This window comes from Cyprinus carpio, chromosome A21, assembly GCF_018340385.1.
Source record: "Cyprinus carpio isolate SPL01 chromosome A21, ASM1834038v1, whole genome shotgun sequence".
Classification (NCBI taxonomy): Eukaryota; Metazoa; Chordata; class Actinopteri; order Cypriniformes; family Cyprinidae; genus Cyprinus; species Cyprinus carpio.
The window spans coordinates 3,644,618-3,666,907 of NC_056592.1; the positions used below are offsets into that span (position 1 = coordinate 3,644,618).

Consider the following 22,290-nt stretch of genomic DNA (forward strand, 5'->3'; position numbering starts at 1 on the left):
ACAAGCTGTTTGTTGTTAGTAAGTGTGATTTTATTAAAGATTTAGAATATAAAATGCATACATTTTGTCGCAGGTGTGTTAAGCATGATAGATAGATAGATAGATAGATAGATAGACAGATAGATAGATGATAGATAGATAGATAGATAGACAGATAGACAGACAGGAGATAGATGTACAGTGTCTCTCTCAATTTTGTAATGACGTACTCATGATTACCTTAACTGGAAGCTGTGTACTGGGAGGAATGAAAACTTATGCTCCTCGAGGCACCTTGTCACTATAAAGGTGGGTGATCTCGATAGGTCTCAATGTGTAAGCCACAGAGCTTCTTCTTTCCACAGGGAGATATCAAGTTGGGTCGCCACCACACAGCAGCTTTAGATTTAAAATGGGAATTGAGGATCGTGTCATCCTCACTTTTTGTAGCTGTGGAAGTACAGAGGAGGTGCTTAAGAATGTTAAAGGTAAGCACCGTAGTAAGTTTATTTACGGTAGGAATGTAGAAGGTATATGACATATATAGCGTATAAAACGTGTAGGTACGTGACATGTATTTTTGCAGCAGTAGTATGAATAAGAGAGAAACAGAGTGATTAAAAAGGTACTCACTTTTTTCACTTGGCCTTGAAGAGTAATATATCCATGAGTTAAGTACATGTTGTCTTCGTTGCCAGATATGGGTTTAGAGGGTGGACAGAGTGTGTCTTGTGCAGCTTTAACAGCATCCTCTGTGACCACAAGTGGAGCTGTACGAAATTTCTGTGTCGCTGGCCCAACCAGTAAATGCGCTAGCCCATCTCTGGTAGAGATGGTCACATTCTTTAAAATGTAGCTAGCTCCTTCCTCAAATTCGGGGTCTGGGCCAGATCTTTTGTGTAGGTAGGTCAAGGCATTATCCGTGAGGGCACAGACTGATGTTGTCCTGTATGTTGCAGGTTCAATTTTAGACTGTTGCGTGTATATAAATGTTTCGGCTTTATTTATCACACGGGTCTGAATGCATTTGCACGTAATTCTTCCTGGACGACTATATGGAGTAGCCATTCTGGGGGTAAAAAAGGAGAATAAAATAAACAACAATACAAACAAATAAGCTACAGCAAAACTAAAGAGTGAAATTGTAAAATCTGCCAAAGAGTTTTTAATAGTGCGTTTATTTTGTTGGTAGTATGTTACAAATGATTTGGGGAGCATAAAAAAATAAATGTCATAAAGTGTTGTAGCGAACCAAAGGAAATGTTCAGACATTTAATACAAGTTAGCTAATATACGTTAACAAAAGGTACATATAATGTTGTGATATATCTGGTGCAATATAAATTATGCAAATATTATTTGTGGGCGTACATGTAAGATAAGTATGAATGTGTTACTAAAAGGTCTGTAATAGTATGAAAATGTAGCCTACTTATAACGTGGAAGTACAGAAGATAACATCAAAAAATGGGACTTTTAGTTTGACATGGCCGATGAACAGTTTTAAATCGAGTTCAAGATCGACGGAGGAAAACAAGTTATATAATTTCAAGAATTGTGTTAAAAGTATCTGTAATATAAAATATTTAAACTGTAAACTGGTGATTTGGGAAAAAGAATGGAATAAAAAGCATAATGCAGCAATGTGCGTGAAAAGCACCGATAAGCGGATGTGGAGAGGGAACAATAGAGGCGACGCCGTTATAGGCAAACGTAGCCTATATGGTATGTAAATGTGTGTTTTTAATGTTATAGCGGTTTAAGAGTAAAGGTTTACGAATTACAGTGGCCTTTACTGTGTAACACTACAGTATATTCGATATAAAAATAATAACAGTAAGACTTTTATCGTATGCCGTGATTTGCGCTGTATAGCTAATGGCGCCTGGTAACATTACTGCTTTATTGAATATATGGTTAAATAAATGAATTGTTTATTCATCTGTATAAATGTTTAATGGTTATGGATAGAGTGAAACTTAACAAAATATTTACAAAATGTGTAAAGGACTTACCTGTGAAACGGATTTCCTTCTAGTGCGTCTGACTCCGTACTCAAAATGAGTTTGTGCGTGATGAGGGCGGAGATATGCAAACGGGCCCTAGGAGGTATTGGGTCCTGAGAAAAAGGCCTTAGTAGATTTGCCTGACTTTTTCTTCTTCTTGTTAGAAAGAAGAAACATGCTGATAATGATAATGAAGAACACCCATCGTAATGGTAAATTATATGGTAAAATATGGTAAAATATATTCCAGCAGGTGGCGGTAATGCACCTTGAAACCATCATCAAACATAAAAGAACAATAAAATAACCCTAAAAAACCAGAGGGATGGCGGTTAATGCATCTTGAAGTTGTATGCCAACCCCCATTCAAATATACAAGAAGAAGAAGCAAACGGGATACCGAAGTTTGGCTTGTAGGCAACGTGTGGAAGGGATAAGCGCCGGTGAGTCGTGTAAAAATATTATAATACAATGTATTGGATAATACATATAGGCTAATTAGTTCACATGCCGGTTACCTAATTCCATTGATTTTTCCGCTTTTTTTGCCAACCGCTCTCTTTAATTTCGCACGTTATTTTATACTCGCGTATCCGCTAATTAGTTCACATGCATATGAAGATATATAATGGAAATCTGTTTTGTATGTTATCGAGGTCAAAGAATTTAGGATATTTATTGCGTTGTGCATGCTTTTATACAATAATCTATTGAAATACATTTACAAAACATTATATAAATCCACTACTAACAAAAATATTAAAATCCATTACAGTATTTAGGTTAGTATCGAGGTCAAAGACGAAGAAGAAGAAACAAAAATATAATCGTTCGGGAGTCTCGCACTTTGTAGCACTTTTTAGCCACGTGTATTCGGGAGTCTTATCCACCTGAGGTTACGGAGGTCCGTTTTTTTTGTTTTGTTTTTAAATCACATTTGTACATTAATTGACTAATGTGCTGTTTAATAGTCCTCATATACATGTCTGCATGTATATTTAAGTTTAGAAGAATGTTTAGCGTCAGTATTGAATGCTGCTGGAGTGAATTAGGCCCGAGACAAAGCTGTGAGTGAGAGCGCAGGCGCAGCTTTTGTGTTGCCAGATCAGTTATCAGAAGCGTCTTTGGACTTGTCTTTTACACTTAACTTGAAACTGTAGAAAGTATATAAAGATGGACATTTTAGTTTAGGATTACAATATATTTATATATTCAGATTATTATTATTATTATTATTATTATTATTATTATTATCAACAACAAAAGATTTGAACTCATTTAGTCCCCCCTCCCAATGTTTACCTGTCCCTAAACTGACAGTATTCAAATGAGCTGACGGACATTTTATTGCTGATAGGATATCACATTCTGTAAGGCAAAAAATAAATATAATAATAATAATCAGCGATCAGTTCCGAATATTATCAAAGCTGTCAAAACAGTAGCATATAACACTAGTGCAGAGATTTGTAGAACAAGTAGGTTACAGAATGAAAAAACAATGTAAACACTAGCCATGAAAAAGTCATGCTATTTCATTGTGAATTGTAGGTCTAGTTAAATTTTGACAGTCATGTTAACAACATTCATGAGCTGTATAGAAAGTTATCATATAGCCTGCGTATTAATGAAACTACAACTGATACTATTATGTCCCTAACATATAGCAATTGTGTGTAATTAAACAATTGTTATTTCTCCATAATTAAGAAAACATTTTTTACAAAAATCTAGTATAAAATATACAAATGATTTAAAAGTTCACAAGAGAAATGGGATTAGATGTACACTTTGATTCTTTTGAAGGTATTCAAAATGGCTTTAATAGTCAAATATGCACAACATGTAATTATACAGTTTTAAATTATGTATGTCTTGTTAAGTTGTGTTATATGCTCGTGCGTTTGGAAATTATATTTAATGGTCATGATTAGGACTGTTTGTAGTTATTTATTTATTCGCTTGCATGCAGTTGAGGTTTAATAAAATGTATTTTTGATTCAGTAAATGAGTAGTAATAATATAAATAGACAATTTTGTCATTAATCCAAATTATACGAATTCATATTTTTTTTGGTGTTAAGTAATTAGTTGTGTTGATAAATAATTAATCATTTTCATTGAAAAATATTCATTGTCATTGTACATTGTTTAATTGTTCACTTGTCATAGGCATCTATAATAGTACACTGTACAAAATGAAATGCTATAGTTTGCTTAGTTTAACGTAGATCTACTATGTATTTTTATTTTTTAGGTTGTGGGGTGGTTCTTTCACTGCAGCTCAGTACTGGGAGTCTGAAGTCACTGGTAACAAACATACTGACTACATTAATGTTCAGATATAAGCTATAGATCCCTTGAATTGTTTGTTTTCATTGTACTGTGCTTAGTATTATGATTTTTGTATTTGATGTATCTCACTATCTAAAACAAAGTTTTCTTTTTCTTAGGGTTTTTTTTCCCATAGGACAGTGTTGCATAGGTTGTGTAAGTAATTATGTAAATATAAACTGTATTATGTGAAAAAGTAATTATTCATTTATTTTATGATATTTGCATTTCACGAAGACAAGTAATGCATATTGAGTAAACCGAAATTAATCATGTATTGAAGTTAGTTTAAAGTGAATTGTGAGATGTTTCACCCTCAGTTGGGTAAGTAATTGTCTTATGTATTAAATGACAACTGTTGTTAATACTGTAGTTTGTTTTGTAACGTATTTTTTAATCAATGTACTGTATTTTGTAAAAAGAAGAAAATATGTAATTCTTTTATATAACAATTTTTATTATCCACTTAAATCTACAGTCCCAAAATGTACTTTAATTAACTCTCATTAAAACATTGTAATTAACATGTTTGGTTTTTTTTTCTGTGTGTGTTTGTCCCAACCTGTCCTTTCCTTTCCTGTCCGTACCTTGATATTTTCATTCAAACCTTTATCTTGCTTACTAATTTAAACTTATGACTCTGTTCTTTTCCATTCTTTCTCTTCCAACTGACAACTGGCCACGCTCATGCTACTGCATTGCTTTGCTACTAACCTTTTATGCACCTAAGCTATGCTTGCCCAATGCATCTTTGAAAAAGCGGTCAGAAAAAACTACCCAAATACTGATCTCTGATCAACCAAAAACACAAAAACATTGCAAATTGATATAGAAAACATAAACCCTTAAACATAAAACAAAAACACAGGTAAGAAAACAAGAAAAATGAGTTACAATTTCACAAACAGTGAAAGAGAGCTGTAAATGCACTTTCATTTGGACCATTTACATTGTCTTCAAGGATCACTGATTTGACGACTTCACCAACTTATTGGCATAAACAATAAGATACATTACCTTTGAGTATAAGATATTTTATCTGTGTATATTAAGTTACGTATTATTAAATACATTACATATTTATCACGTTTATTTCCCAGTGGTGAAACAACACCATGCCAAGAAAAGGAAAGAGGAGTGCATCTCAGAAACAGCGCAGAAAGCTTGAAGCTGCATCAGATGTTAGCAGTACCCAAACTCTGTGTCAGGTATGAAAGATGCACAACCGTAATGTTTTTGTCTGTTAGAGCATCACATTGTCAAACTGATCCTAGGTACAACCTTTACTCGCGAGGCCGCCAGTGTACTTGCAATTCTTTAATCTTCCTAGCAGTCCATCAAGAATGTAATGAGCTAAGCAGTAGTGATTTAGACAACATTTTACAGAATGGGGATGCAGTTTACACTAGAGTTAAACAAACACTGCAGGGCAAAGGACAATTTGTGCATAACTTTTTAAACTTTGATGAGCTACCGGAGCACAGTGGAGATAAAACTCAGAGTTTGTATACCAATCATAAAAATAATCCTAGGAGGTTTGGATTTCTAAGAGATACACCTGCACTAGGTGATTATTGAAAAATCTTGCAAACACACACTGCAATGTCTCAGAAGTGATTGTGAGCGATGCTTTGCTTGTGTTAAAGTGGACATTCATGTATGCTGCTGGGTTCAGAGATCGGTCAGGGAGGTTTTGGTTTTTTTGATTCACACCTGCAGAACAATTGACGGCATGATTACTGATGAAGACACAGGTACGGCTTTACATGCTGACGTTTTTTTTCTCTTTAGAAGATTTGATAGAGAGATTGCTATTAGTGTTGCAAGCAGATTTGATCTTAGGAGACCAAGATCAGTTTGATCTGTTACCTGTATCATTTGTAAATACATTAATGGAAAGTTTTTGTGTATATACTCAGGCCATTGTGTTGGGCCAGCCCTGAGCTTGAAAGGAATACACCAGCCAATCTGTCTCTCTTCCTGAGAACGCGCAGGTCCCCCCCTAAACAAGAAAATCAAACAGTTGCCTGGAACATTTCACAACTTCAAGACACAAATGTTTTGTCAAACAGCTACCTGCGAAAAAGGTGCACCCAAAGCTACAATCAAATTAAGACAAAACTAAAGTGTGAGCAGTCAAAGAAACTGGAAAACTGTAAGGCAAGAGTCAAACGAGGGAACGAAAGGCTGATATAAATATAAAATGGGCGACAGTAGGACTAGCACACAAGAAAAACACCAAACCACACAAATGAGAAAAAAACAGACTTTACGTGAAGCTATGACTATAAAAAACGTAACAAATACAGGCAAAAAAGTACCAAATAAACAAGCTATGTGAAAGAAAGACCCTATTGGAATAATTATGATTTTACAGGGAAAAAAACACAAAAACAAGCAATGAAACTCAAGTATAGAAATATTAATGAATACAGAGAGAGAAAAAAGATGAGGATTACCAGCAATTACAGGAATGTTGCCAAATTTAGAATGAGTCAAAAAAACTATATGATTCAAAACTATAGGAAGAACAAACAATTCAGAGAGAGACAAAAGAGCTACATAAATGAACAATACAGGAATAACAAACAATTCAGAGAGAGGCAAAAGAGCTACATAAATGAACAGTACAGGAATGTTTTGAGAAATTCAGAGAGAGGAAAAAGAAATATATAAATCAAAAGTACAGGACCAACGCTAAATTTAATGAACAGCACAGGAGAAATATTGTTGAAAGATATTTAAAAGATCCCATTTTTAAGCAAAGGAAAAAAGACCATTATACAAATCTTCAGTGCAGAAATGATTCTGAGTTCTATGTGAAAAGGAAAAATTAAATTGGAATCACCGCTATCACTAGCATTTGTACAGTTTAGGACCCGCCAAAAAAATGTATTACTTATTTAAAGTACAAAAGAAAAAGATCTCTTGCTTCTAACAAAATTAGCAAGATTCAATGTGCACAACACATTCAGGGGAAATACAGAAAAATTGATCTTATGCGCCAGCAGAGAAACATACAACAAAATAGCCAGTCTGACATAATACAAGATCCAGGAGTTTTAAAAGCTTTAAATACTTTTAGAGATGTTGTTAACAGGGACCAAAGTATGTCTGCACATGCTGTGCCAGAGTCCTCTTCTCAAACCAAGTACGTCTTTGTGATCGTGGCCGATATCAAAAGAATCCAACAGTTTCTTCAGTTTTTGCTTAAGTGGAAAACTATGTTCACAATCTGCTCTGACTGGACCCTGATCAATGTTGCCCTTGGAGAACAGGAAAAACAGAAATGGATCTGTCACTGTTGCCATACAACCTTGATGAGAGGCTTCATGCCAGAAAATATTGGCAGTAGCTAATATGCCTTAAGTTCACTCCCATTCCTGCTGAACTCAGTGATTTGAATATTCTTGAGAGACACGTTATCGCAAAGTACATTCCCTTTGCTAAAATTATCACGCTTCCGAAAGGTCAGCAGAGAGCTATAAAAGGAGCCGTAATCCGTAATATCATTGCATCTGAAGTGGAAACAACCGTAAATTGTTTACCAAGACCAAGAAAACTGAAGCTCAGCTGCTAACAGTGGAAGCTAAAAAAAGACGTTCTGTGGTACAAAGGTCCACTATCAGTTTTTTCCAGACGTGAATATGCATAAATTTTTGTCCTGCTTTTAAGAAAACTGAAAGAAATTCATTCAGAGTATAAAGATATTATTATAAATGATACAGTCACTCAGAAGAAAAGAAATGTTTTAATCAGCATGAACAAATGTTCAAATGAAGTCCCAGTGCTCCTGATGATGAAATGGATATTGAAAGCAGCAGCCGAAACTGACAAACCTGAAGGATCGAAGCAATGAAAAATGAAACAAAATGGTTCCAAATGATGACCCCGAGAGTACTGAAGATCAGCCCCCTTGGTCTTGCATTAGATACATGTCTTCAGAGCCCCCAGACCTTGGCAGCACTTGTTGTCCCTATGAAGAATGGAATATTTTGGTATTGCCCCAGCAGAGAGAAAATACACACTATAAGTATGTTTAAGATTCCTAAATTATAGAATCTTTGGCTTTCCCGCCCCCCCCGTTGCAGTTTACCTGATGGTATGAAACACCATTGATGAGCCTGATCGAGCAAAACGGTGTTCCCCTAGCAGATACTTTAACACAAGACTCTTCTCCTATTGACAATCGTTGTGCAAGAGATACAAACTATATCTTCTTTGCTCAGTTTTTTTGTCACTGAAAATGCACATGGCCACATCTAGTATGTCTGTTCAGCTGAGGAAAGCAAAACCCATGACCCGTGATGGACGCAGAATAAAACTGTTTCACTGCTGCAAGACAAAGAGGAGTTAGAAAAAGCTTGTGAATATTAAGGAGGCAACACGTTTCATTGCAACCATTAAGAGGGACTCCAGCATACTGGGAGAAAAAACTCTGCGTGACTTGTTTGCAAGTGCTGAGGACAGCTGGGCACTCCCAACATTTTTCTGTACGTTTAGTGCTGCTGAGATGAGATGGCCTGAAGTCATAACTGCTATTAAAGCACAACACAAGGTGAAAGTGTGAACTTCTCTGAATTTAGACTGGTCTGAGAAATGTGAAATCCTGAGAAGTAACCCAGTCAACAGTAATGCTGAATGTTTTGAGAACAAACGAGTTTGAAGCCTTAATGAGAGATCTAATCATGTCACAACAGCCTCAACCTATCGGTGAGGTTATATGACTTTTTTTTTATAGAGTGGGAATTCCAAAAACGTATGGCTTCCTCCGCAAAACATTCACTGCTTATTTTTGGGTGAAAGAAAGCTCCAGAATTTGAAAAGATCAAGATCAGGATGTGTGTGATTTGTCATTGACAATTACATCTCATGTAAATTACCAAGACCCAAAACAAAGACCAGAACTGCACAGAATTCATTTGTGAAAAGGAAAGTACAGGTGGGCACAGTCGAAACCACTCCAAGTCCTGTAGAAAAGACAAAAACAAGAAACATTGCAGATTTGGATTGTCCTAAACCACCCATTAACCAGAAACCACGATAACTCGCCCTAGAACCTCCTTTGAAGATGAATCACAAGACCAAGATGAAATCAATAGAAAAAGACCGAGATCATGGTACTGTTGAAAAAAGCTAAAGCTCAAACTTCAAAAAGTGTGGTGGGATTCTACTGACATGATTGCACTCCCCATGTTTTGAAACCACTGCACAACCTGCTTCATAGAGTCCAAACATGACTTATGAAGAATATGAGAAATTACATTGAGGTTCTGTCTACATCAAAAAGAGCTAACCATTATGGAGAGACAACCACAGGACTGCTGGGTTAACGGCTACAATCCTTTGCTGTTAAGAGCTTGGAATGCAAACATGGATATACAGTTTATTCTGAATCCTTACAGCTGTATCATGTACATTCTTTCATACATTTCAAAAGCTGAACATGAAATGAGCAGTTACCTAAACCGAGTGATAAAAGATTCAAGCCACGATAATCTGTCTGACCGTGAGTGCATGAAGCAGGTCATGAATGCCTATTCAAAGAACAGAGAAGTCAGCGCTCAAGAGGCAGTCGCTCGCACATGCAGTCTAAAATTGAAATCATCATCACGCACTGTTCTGTTCATCCATACCCAACTGATGACAATGCTGTAAAGATGAGTTTACCCATTGAAATATTTGCAGACCATGGATGATGACATGGAGAATGTTTGGATGTGGGATGGACAGGATTACACGACACGTACAAGGCCCAGACCAGACAGACCTGAATTGAGAAAGAACAATGGTGCATTGCTGAATTTGCAAGTGAATACCGCATAGTTTTATGTGCAGGGACAAAACAAAAGGTAAATCTGTTTTGCCACTTCAAAACAATATGGGACACATACAGAAAAGAACCAGAGGGAAACCTGCTGTTATCAGATTTGGCCCTCTGCTTTTTCACAGCAGCAGAAAACCCAGAAAAAATTCTATGGAACTCTTCTAAAACTTTCCCTACCATATCGCCAGAGCTTATGAACCGCTGAAGTCCCACAAGATTCCCACAACCATAATGAATCATTCTATGCATTCGCTTCAGTAAAACTACCAGGCACTGATGAAAAACGCCATAGAAAAGGCATCAAAATTGTAAATGAAAACCGTGAAAAATACGAAAAACACAATGAGACCATAGAAAAGGCCATTGAAGATTTTTGAACAGAACGGTCCAATTGAAGATGCATGGACTACATTGGCACCAGCGAAATGAACCTGATCAGATTGGAAGAGCATTATGGAACGTGAGCCTATTGATCCTAATGAAGTAAGGAGCAGGATGAAATTTCTGACAATACAACATCGTCAACCCTCTCTCAGTAAACACAGCTATGCCACTCATGGAAGTTACCCAGCTAAATCCTGCACAGATTCGCAAAATGTATCAGAGCTTAAATCAGACACAGGCGTCTATATTTTATGCTGTGCGCGATTGGTGCAAAAAATGTGTTTCAGGTGAAAAACCACAACCGTTTATGTATTTTTTAAATGGAGGTGCCGGAGTTGGTAAGTCACATGTGATAAAATGCATTTTTGCAGAAGCAACCAAAATCCTGCGTAGGATTCCATGCTCACGAGATCTTACAAATATTTCCAAGTCAACCGTTCTCTTAGCTGCATTCACTGGAACTGCTGTGATTAATATCTCAGGAAGAACCCTTCACTGTCTACTGAAACTACCAAGAAACTTGAAGCCTCCATACCAAGGCCTGGGAAACGTTTTGGATGAAATCAGGGCAGACCTCTCTAATGCACACATCTTAATTATTGATGAGGAAATCTCAATGGTGTCCAAAACAGTTGTTTGCCTATGTGAACTGGAGAGACTGCACCCAGATTAAAGGAAACCAGAAGCCTTTTTGGTGGATTGTCCATACTGTGCTTGTTGGAGATTTCTTTCAACTGCCCGCCGTTAGGAAGAGCTAAACACCACTCTGTGTGTAGGACACCATGTGCTGGACTTTTGGAAGGATAATTTTCAAATGATAAACACTAAAACCTAACAGATCATGAGACAGAGAGATGATCTTGCATATGCTGAGTTGCTCAACAGACTAAGAGTGAAACAGAAGCAGGACCAACTGACTGATACAGACAAGTGTATGTTAGAAACAGTCACAAGATCCTCCCCTGAAGAATGTCCCACAGATGCATTACACATCTATGCAACCAATAAAGAGGTTGAAAACCACAACACTGAAGCTATATCTTTGCGCTTTTCAAATATTATTAATATTCAAGCGGATGACTACAAAAAAGATCCACGGACAGGTGAGATGAAAAGGCAAGCTGCCCCATGTAAAGGAGAGAAATGTGACCTTCTCGACACATTACAGATTGCTATTGGTGCACGAGTGATGCTAACCAGAAATATTGCTGTACAGAAGATGGCCTAGTTAATGGTACTTTTGGCAAATGTGGTAAAAATAACGACTCGAAAAACCGAGGACACTGTTTAATATGTTTGCAATTAATTGGTCTGCATTTTGGATAATGTAAATGTCACCCTGGCACAGAAATATCGCAAAAAAAGCACCTGATGGAGGATGACAAACATTTGTCTATATTCTGTGAAAGGTCAGAAGAACCACTCAAAAGAAGGGGTACAGTGAGAAGAAGACAATTCCCCCTGGAAGCTTGCTTTTGCATGTTTACTGTTCATAAAAGTTTTGCAAGTTATGACAAACTGATTCCTGCTGTTGTATGTCTGAAACGTATATTCGAACCAGGCATGGCATACGTTGCAACTCAGCAGAACAACAACACCTCAGCGGTTTTTTTTTTTTCTGCACGTTACTGACTTTGATGAAAAGAAAATCTTTCTGTGATCCTGAAATAAAGTTCATCCTTGGGAACATGCCCAAAAGCTGACTTTTCATAACGTTCAGCCCCTCCCCCTACACATACCTGCAAGAGTCAAGTCTTGAGTCCATCTTTAAAAATCATTCATCATAACACCTCAGAAGGGAACTGCAGTGGGTCATATGGATGATTTAAAATGCCACCATGCATGAGCTACTATTGGCTGATGTTTGTGTTTCACCTGAAACACATTTTGTCGGGCTCAGCTGTTTCCTGAGGCAAATCTCCAACTGAATGGGTTACACTATTGTACAAACGAAACAGAAGTGTAATCTTACACAAACTATTCACATTTGGCTAACCGAAAAGGTTGGAGGTGGTAGCAATGTATTGTGAAAACCAACTTGAAAGTTCACTCCCTCCTGATGTATATACGAGAATGTTACAGACTTGGGAATGCTTGGTTTTAAAAGGTAAAGAAAGCTCCTAAACAAGCACTTATTGCAGCAATCTACAGACACCACCAAAAATTACAACCTAACAGAGTTTGGATCAATCTAAATGCTCTTTTTGACATCTCTGGAGGTCTTTGATTTTCAAGCCTGTTATAGTATGCGGAGGACTTCAATGAAGAATCAGTTGTTCCCGTGGCAACAAAAACCTATTCTACATTTATTTCAAGAAAAAGGTTTTGCCCAACTTATTATTTCTGGGACAACAGAAAACAACACTCTTCTGGATCCTGTGTTCATAAGCGGAGCACACTCGCATATCAGGGCAGGTGTACTACAGACATATTACAGCTATCATGATCCTGTATATTGTATTTTAGAATAGATGCAAAGATTTTCTGGAACATAAATAAATAAATAAAATGATAACTTCAACACTTCTGTAAGATAAATTATTTTAAGTAACAATGTTACAGTTAATAAATACAATCAATATCAATAAACTGTTTACTTATGTGTCTGTTTCTTGTGTGTATGTGTGTGCGTATGTGTTAAGCAGATGTGTGTGTGTGTGGTGTGTGTGTTGTTTGGGTGTGTGAGGTGTGTAAGAGCGTTAGATAAAGAAATGAAATGGCGAGTGAATGTCCCCTTTCCAAGGATCGCCACCTATGACGTGGGTTGGAAAAGGCCCCGTTGTGTGTTCCAGTTTAGATCCCAAGAGTAAATCAGTCCCCCCCCCCCCCTGGAGATTTTTCAAAGTGCGATCCAAAATGCCAAAAATTCAACTAAAATAAAAAGTTCTAAACAAAAATATCATTAACTCAACTAAATTCAATTTATTTCATCAAGACATTCATACATAAAAATTGACTTTAAGTGTAGTTTATGTATATAAACTACACCTAAGTTTATGTAAGGTTCTAAACTACTGTTATCAAAATTATCAGTAAATGCAATGTAGTTCACCTAATTGTTTATGTTAAGGTTTCTAAAACTACTGTTATCCAAAATAATATAAATGCTGATCGCTCCGTATTATTTGCCTTTCTTAAAGTATGGACAATAATTGCTAGCTGATGCTTAATACGTCATGCCATTTATTGTTTTTGCCTTTCTTAAAGTATGGACAATAATTGCTAGCTGATGCTTAATACGTCATGCCATTTATTGTTTACCCTGAATGTGTGCTGCTCTTAAGTTTATTTATTGCATCTGCACTGCCACTTTAATTTTCCTCCATGTAGCTCTACAATGACATTTTAGACACCGTTCTACTCCAGTAATCACAATATTACCTAAGGACTTCTTATGTACACCATAACTCTAAACACTGATTACCTTTATTGTACCTGTGATTACCTTTATTGTACCTGTTACTTCCACTTATTTGTATATAATGCTCTGTCCATGTCTTTCTGTCTAAGAGCACTGTAGTCACTCAAAAATCTCAGTGCTCTCCATGTACGTCTATGTCTTATGTCTTGTTATTGCCACTGTATGTCTGAGCCTCGTCACAAGCATTTCAATGACCAGTTTTCCCCAGTGTTAACTATGCAAATGACAAATAAATGCCTCTTGACTCTTGCTTGTTATTTGTTAATTATTTGTTATATTCAGTTAGGTCATATATAATGCCAATACCATTAAAACAAAAAAGTAATGGTCCAACAATGTTTAAGAGAAAGCAGTATTTGCATACTATACAAATATTTAATGATTAGTTTACTGATGATATAGCTGCATTAAAATCTAGTTTTGTATGATAACTATGTGAGTTGCTACATTTGTTGATTTGATATCCAATACAATATAACTTAACATAATATAACCTAACTTACACCACACAAATTAAACTACACAAAATAAAAACAAAACAATAGTATAGTAGAGCATGTTTTATGTGTTTAGATGCAGAAATGGACAAATCAAATGTAAAATAACGTCATTGATTTAATTAAACACGTGGCTGTTTTCGTTTATATTCGCCAAGCTATTATGTATTGTGTCTGCGATTGGTATTTGTTCGTTCAGGTGCAGGAGGACGTGAATGTCCTGAACGAGAGCTCGGTTGAGTGTTGCTGTCCGTGAGACGTGGCTCTCTCTCTCGCACCGAACACAGCGCGAGCGCGGGGCTGAAGCCAACTTGATGTGTTGAATGCTCGGGGCACGTTATAAAACTTATTCTTAAAATACACATTTCTGTTTTAATAAATGCTCTTATTAAATCATAGCATAACACATAAGTAGGTACAAAAATAATCACTAACCCATTGGCCACACTTTAGCTCCCAGCTTTAACCACCTTATTCACCACGCTAAGCAACGCTGAGCAATTGCTGCGACGTTAAGCCTGACAGAGAAATCTCACAAGCACATATAAACACTCATACTTCAACTAATAATACACTATCCCAACTGTTACGTTCAGCATCGTGATTCAGTTTGAAAGCAAATAAATCCAAAGTCTACGTGGACTTCAAATTTTCAAAAAAAAAAAACTCCAAGCTCGCGATCACTAGCAGTTGGCTGCCGCGAATATATCATGTTATTACTTTAAACAGTTCAGAAACATCTGAATTTAGCTCTTGGTGTGTTCTAACGTGTGGATTGCGTGCAATCGCCGTTTTAAAAGGTCTTAAATATCCGTGTATACACCCGTTGTGAGCTCCGTGGAGACAATAATGCCTGAATGACCAGCAGCTGATTCTTCTCTCGTCTTTCTGACTGCTCTCTGCCCAGAAATCAATTATTAATGAGCCCTGACCCCTGTAATAATCAGATATGTTGGTTTAGCTTGTCAGTTTGAGGGAAATTGTATTATTTACTAGTGTTCAGAGAAATACATCGCGAGCTCGCGTACATTTGGCTGCCACGAATATATCATGTTATTACTTTAAACAGTTCAGAAACATCTGAATTTAGCTCTTGGTGTGTTCTAAAATGTGGATTGCGTGCAATCGCCGTTTTAAAAGGTCTTAAATAAGAATGAATTCGCTCGTTGTGAGCTCCGTGGAGACAGCCTGAGCTGAGCAGCAGTGATTCTTCTCTCGTCTTCAGACATCAAGTATTCATATATTCATATTATTAATGAGCCCTGACCCCTGTAATAATCAGATATGTTGGTTTAGCTTGTCAGTTTGAGGGAAACTGTATTATTTACTTGGTATTTTTAATGGGTTTAAAAGTGAAACGAAACCCGACTCCTCCCCTTAATCTCTAACGGGTATTGCAACTAGGGGTTCTCAGAGTTCAGCAGGTACTTCACCAAAACACCAGGAACACACCTGGCGATTCTTCCCACTATACGTGCACACACACACTCTTAAGTCTGTAATTATTTACAGCCCTGAGCTGCAGTACACAGTTTACCTGAAGATACTGAGCTGTAGCCACTTATCTTAAGTTTCTCCTTACTCTAAGTATGCACAACCTGTAACACTGTCTGCACTACATCTACAAGCTCTGTCTACAATGAAATGCTGCTGCTTACTAAATACTGTGCAGTATGTGCTTTGACTGACCTACTAATTTTTAAAAATAAGCATGAAAACAAGGTCAAATTAGTAATATGCTCTTGTTGTCACTACGTATGTTACAATGTTGTTTAGTATTATTTATCTCTATATATTTTATTAATATTATATTTTTGCTCTATTTTACTATTGCTTTGTGTATGGGCTTTTTATTTTTATTAGTTTTTATATACTATTAACGTTTCATATATTAACTTTAGGTTTTTTGTTTAAATTAATATTTTGTGTTAATTATATATATATATATATATATATATTATATTATACATAAATATAGATATATATATCATATATTTAGCAATTTTGTCATGTGCTTTTGTTATTTTATTATAATTTTTTATTTATTTACAGTTGTTTCATTTATTTAGTATTTTAGTTTTAATTCCAGTTAGTAATTTTAATGATTCAAATTATTATTGATTTTTGTAAATATGCACTATTTAGGTTTATATAAAGTTTTATTTCCCAATACTTTAGTTTTCGCGTTTTGTTTATTAGGCAGTTAGTAATTTTAGTTGCTTGTAACCTACACTTATTTTCAGTTTTAGTTGCCAAGGCCAACATTTCTTATTTTCAGTTAGTTTGTTATAAGTTTGTGTGTTTTTGATTTTCAGTTTATTTCAGTATATTAAACAGTCAGTTACGATGGCGGGTGGCATGTTACTTTGCGTGTTTCATCTAAAATTTTGCGAATAAGTATTATATTTTACTCTTATTTCCATGAGTAATTGATTTCCATGAGTAATTTAGCGAGTGGTGTACGGTTCTGAGTCTACTTTACATTTTGAATCCAAAAGTATCTTAAAATTTGTCAGTTAAGTAATAGGAAAAAAAAGATGAATAGTGATTCTTGTATTACTTTCAGATCATTCAGCACATGGGAAATGGAAGCAGCATTGCTTTGGTGGAATGCAAGTAGCCAAATGTAGTAGGTCATTTGGGTCAAACAGTGCACAAAATACTGCAGGAAATATAAACTAAGGTAATATGGTAGGAAGCTGTTTTGAGCAACCGTTTTGAAAACCACTTGTTGCATGTATGGGAGTATCTGGATGTTCATCAGGACTTGTGCGGGGTGGTACGGGTGGGGATGTGGGTACAGTTATAATGGGTGAGAAAGCCCCTCCCCATTCTTTCATCAACGAGTCCATAGTTCTTTAGAGCATCTGAGATTCTTAACATAAACACACAGCAGCTCACCACATCTATCTTCTTTGAGAGCCGCCGGTGCTCAATGAAGGGCCTTTCACTCCTGGCCGCGTGGCCACTGCGCTGGGGTGTGGAGGACAGAGAAGCCAAACTGATCCTCTGTTTCTACAAACTATGCTGATACATATGATACCGCTTCAGCCATAGAGCTGGGAGAAATGCACGGAAAAAACTGTGATATTTTTGGCCAGATGATGATATATGATATGTTAAAGTATGTTTATGCTCTGAAATGCGCTTAAAAGCGTTTTTTTGTTTTTTTTCGGTTTTTTTTTTTTTTACGTTTATTGTTGTACCCAAAACATGGTTTACCCAAAGTAGAATTGAAATGTTTAATTGTTATAACTAAAATACTGACCAATTGATTGATTTACTCTGCATGAAACCAGCAGTCACAACTTCATTTAAGAAAACAAAGATTTTTACAGAATATTTCGATGAAGATAATCATAATTGATATAATATTTTTTAAACTAATATATTTTGTGTGTATTTGTTTTATAGATAATAATATTAATAAAAATATTGTATTATTAGGAATATGCATTTATAAAAATAGTTGATGGATTTTGAAAATGTTTATATGAATAAATAAAAACATTAATGACATTTTCTAAATATAAAATATTTTGCACATGTTTTTTAGAAATTAATTTATATTAATACATCTTAATTTTATAAAACGATTTATATTAAATCTGTAATATGAAAATGTAAAAATTAAAATATGTGATAAAAAACATTCTGTCAATAATTTTATACTCCCAAATGATATTAATAAGTAAATATTACTTTTTTATAAATAAAAATATATTTGTAAAATGTTTGGTGAATATTTCAACAAAGTACATTAATTATTATTATGATATTATATACTATTAATATCAAAATATAAACTTAAACTATTTTGTGAATTGTGATTTCATAAGTTTAAAATAATAAAAATAATAAGTAGAAATATATATATAATATATATATATATATATCGAATATTATAATATATATATATATAGAATATACTATTATATATATAATTATTTTTAGAAATATTAAGTATTGATTAAATATTTTACACACAAATGAATCATTGCATCTGTGTGTTTTGTACTGATTTACTGAAAACAGACTTTTTGAAAGATTAGAGGTTTAATAATAATAATAATAATAATAACATTCTAGGTTCAATGTCTTAGTGCTATCATGTTCACAGTGCTCAGAATGAGGGCACAAAAGCAGCCAGATTGTGCAATCTGTGCACTGTAGGATTGTGGGATTGGTACGTATCTTCAAAGCTGCAGAAAAGGACCACAGGGACCTTTACATAAACACACTCGATGTGCACACACACACACACACACACACACACACACACAGTGGGACACAGGATCCACAGGTCTTCTGTAAGTCTATAGCTCATTATCAGAAAAAGGAAATTCCCTCGAATGACTTCCTGTTTCCTCTTTGCTGTGTTTAGTTTTTAAACAGAGTCTTGCAGCACTATAAGCACACTTGTGCAGTGAGTGTGTGTTTAATTCATAAGAGCACTCTTGTGTTTCGTAGGGAATCCCGGGACCTCCAGGGAAACCAGGGCAGCCAGGGACGAGAGGACCTCGGTTAAACTAACGTGTGTGTGTGTGTGTGTGTGTGTTTGACTAATAGAGCCATTGACCTTTAACCTCAGATATAAACAGGAAGTGTGTAAAATGCAGTGCTTTATAAAATCTCTCACACACTGTTCATGTCAGTGTATTTGTGCTTTATTTCTAGTGTGTGTGTCTGTGTTTTGTCTGGTCAGCAGGTCGAACTGACCAAATAAAAAAAAAAAAACACAACCAAATGATCTGCATCCCCCACTCACATCAACAAACAAACTCCATCTCTTTATTAAAAAAAAAAAAATTAAAACAAAACAACGTACACCATTTAATGTATTCCATACTAATAATCTAGCACAATCAAACAGGTACTAAATTCCATTTTTCTGCTGTATTTGAAGTATTTTAGAGAATTTTGGGGTGGTCTTTTCCAACAGAGAGCCAAAGACCCTTGAGAATTATCTTCAACCACAAACAAACATAGACAGGATGGCAACTGCAGTCAACATGTAGTGTGCATGCGTCAAAGGTCCGCCGTGAGGTCACGCTGTTGTGGGTGTGTGTTAAGTATTTCAGAGCATGTGTTAGAAAGTCTGACTGCTAGGCTTTGTTCAGCCGGCACCCTTTTCATGTTAAACCATTATAAAATTTTATTTTATTTGCCCTTTTCATTTTAAACGTGTATGTTATTTTCATGTGTGGTGTGTGTTTACTTGTCCATTTTGTGCTGTGTGTGTGTGGTGTGTGTGTGTGTGTGTGGGTGTGTCTGTGTGTTTTGTGTGTGTGTGTGTGGTGTCTAGCACAATTTGTTTGTGGTGAGTGTGTGTGTGTGTGTGTTGTGTGTGCGTGTGTGTGTGTTGTGTGGATGTGTGGGTGTGTGGTGTGTGTGTGTGTGTGTGTGTGTGTGTGGTGTTTGTGTGGTGTGTGTGTTGTGTGTGTGTGTGTTTTGGTGTGTGTGTGTGTTTTGTGTTTGACTTGTGTTTGTGTGTGGCACCTTGTGTGTGTGTTTGGTGTGTGTGTGTGTGTGTGTTTGTTGTGGTGTGTTAGAGTGTGTGTTTGTTTGTTTGTGTATGTGTGTTTATGTGTGTGTGTGTGTGTGTTTGTTGTGTTTGTGTGTGTGTGTATGTGTGTGTGTTTGTGTGTGTTATGTGTGTGTATGTATATGTGTGTGTGTGTGTGTGTGTGTGTGTGTGTCTGTGTGTTTCCTTGTTAGAACAAAGATGACTTTCAGTAAAGTCAGCCTACACTATTTGCGCTTTCTTTGCACTCTCCTCAATCTTTGCTTTTTCCTAGTAACCGGCTAAAGAATCCTCTTATTGTCACCAAAGCTGCATTTATTTGATCAAAAACCAATTAAAACAGTAATATTGTGAAATATTATTATAATAACTGTTTTCTGCTTGAATATATTTTAAAATGTAATTTATTCCTGTGATTAAAGATGAATTTTCAGCATCATTACTCCAGTCTTCAGTGTCACATGATCCTTCAGAAATCATTCTTATATGCTGATTTGCTGCTCAAGAAACATTTCTGATTATTATCAATTTTGAAATCAGTCGTGCTGCCTCATATTTTTGTGGAAACATGATGCATTTTTTCCCCAGGATTCTTTGATAAATAGAAAGTTCAAAATTTATTTGAAATAGAAATCTTTTGCAATTGTCATTTTTGATTAGTTTATTCTACATTGTTAAATAAACGTTTGTATCTTTCAAAAAAAAAAATTTTTAGTGTTTCTTGATACAGACAGTTTGGTTAAAATAATTTGTGAAAGTGAATCCTATTTTATTGCATGTTTGGGTGCAAATCAGAGACTTGTCTCTTTTTATTCTCTTGTGTTTAATTTTGTATTAGCAACAAAATATTCAATATAATCAATATATTCAATATAACACAGACACACATACAAATACACACACACACACACACTATTGTTTTTACACACTTGCATTGCTTTTGTTTTGTTTTCATGCATGGTATCACTCGATCTGTTGGGCTTATTTATGGACTGTTTCCAATAACACCCATTGACCTTAACCCTCACTGTGACCTCTGACCTCAGGTGGGAAGTCGTTTAAAAAATAACACGGTCAGGGTTGCATGAAAGGTCAAAGTCAAATGGAGCTAAGAATTGACTTCTTTTGTTTCAGATTCATTCACTGTAAACACATAAAGCCCGAAGCATACTCAAGTATGCAAGTATATGCAAGTATGCAAAAGCATCAAGCGAGACAAGATTAATTCCATGCATCATAGAAAACAGTTCATAGTGAAGCATTCTCAGCATGGCCACAAGGGGGGTACAAACGGTTTCTGCAGTCAGTAGCTGAACTATTAAATGCATTCAGTTTTTCTTAACCGTTCATTTCTAATGTGTGTATTGTTTTTATGTCGTTTCCTGTAGGGACCCCCAGGACCACATGGCAAGCCAGGTCGACCAGGTCCACCAGGGTTAAAGGTAAAAACCAACTCACTCACACTTACGGTCAGATAATCCGCAGTCTGATCTCGTGTACTGCTCTGCTCTTCTTTCTGTGTTTGGCCCTCTGTTATATTCATCACTGCACCGTCTGCCGGTACTATTGGGCTGCTGACAAAACCCTGCGGACAAGGTTTTGGAAACACAGGCACACACATGTACACACACACAAACCCTTTGATTAATCTGAGCTCATGAGAAGCCCAGCAGGTAATGGAAAGTCTTTCCCATGATATAGAAATGAGTGTTTGTGTGGTGAAGTATAGCTGTAGTATTAAACACGGGTTATTAACCAAAACCACTAAACATGCTTCCAAGTTAGGTGTGCGTGTGATGTCCTGGTGTGTGATTGGTCCGCCTCTTTCATCCCTGTAAACGCTACAAAGGTGGTAAACAGCCGGGAAGCCCAGCGGGGAGTGTGTTTGTGTGACTGAACGCTCTCTGCTTTCTGTGTTTAATTATTTCAAGTGGCCTTTGAAGATAAACCTGGTTAAGATGCAGCGGCCTGGAGTCAAACGTCCCATGTGTTCTCGCTTTCTCTTTCTGTCTGCGACACACACATGTACATGCACACACAAATTCGTAATTACTGTAACATATAAAGCTTAAAACGGATGAAATAACATTCTTGCTTTGATCTGATTAGCATCTTTAAATGACTGGGCTTTGTATGATGAAACGGCTAAAAAAAAGTTTCACATTTTCTTCAGAAGATTTAAACTCCGTCTCTTGTTTTGTCATTCTTTCTCTCAGGGGAAGAAAGGAGACCCTGGACTGTCTCCTGGAAAAGCACCAAAAGGAGAAAAAGTGAGAAAACACATACACTTGTTTTCCGATTCACGTACTTCAGTTTTA

The 22,290-nt window shown here is 36.0% G+C and overlaps 1 protein-coding gene across 1 annotated transcript in view; it reads left to right on the forward strand.

The window, feature by feature from the left end:
• The window catches only part of LOC109058102 (collagen alpha-1(XXVII) chain A-like), an 88,730-nt gene that overhangs the window by 19,049 nt on the left and 47,391 nt on the right, over window positions 1-22,290 (forward strand). Inside the window, 2 exon segments of the mRNA XM_042778609.1 lie at window positions 21,361-21,414; window positions 22,189-22,242. Coding sequence (XP_042634543.1) covers window positions 21,361-21,414; window positions 22,189-22,242 — 108 coding nt within the window.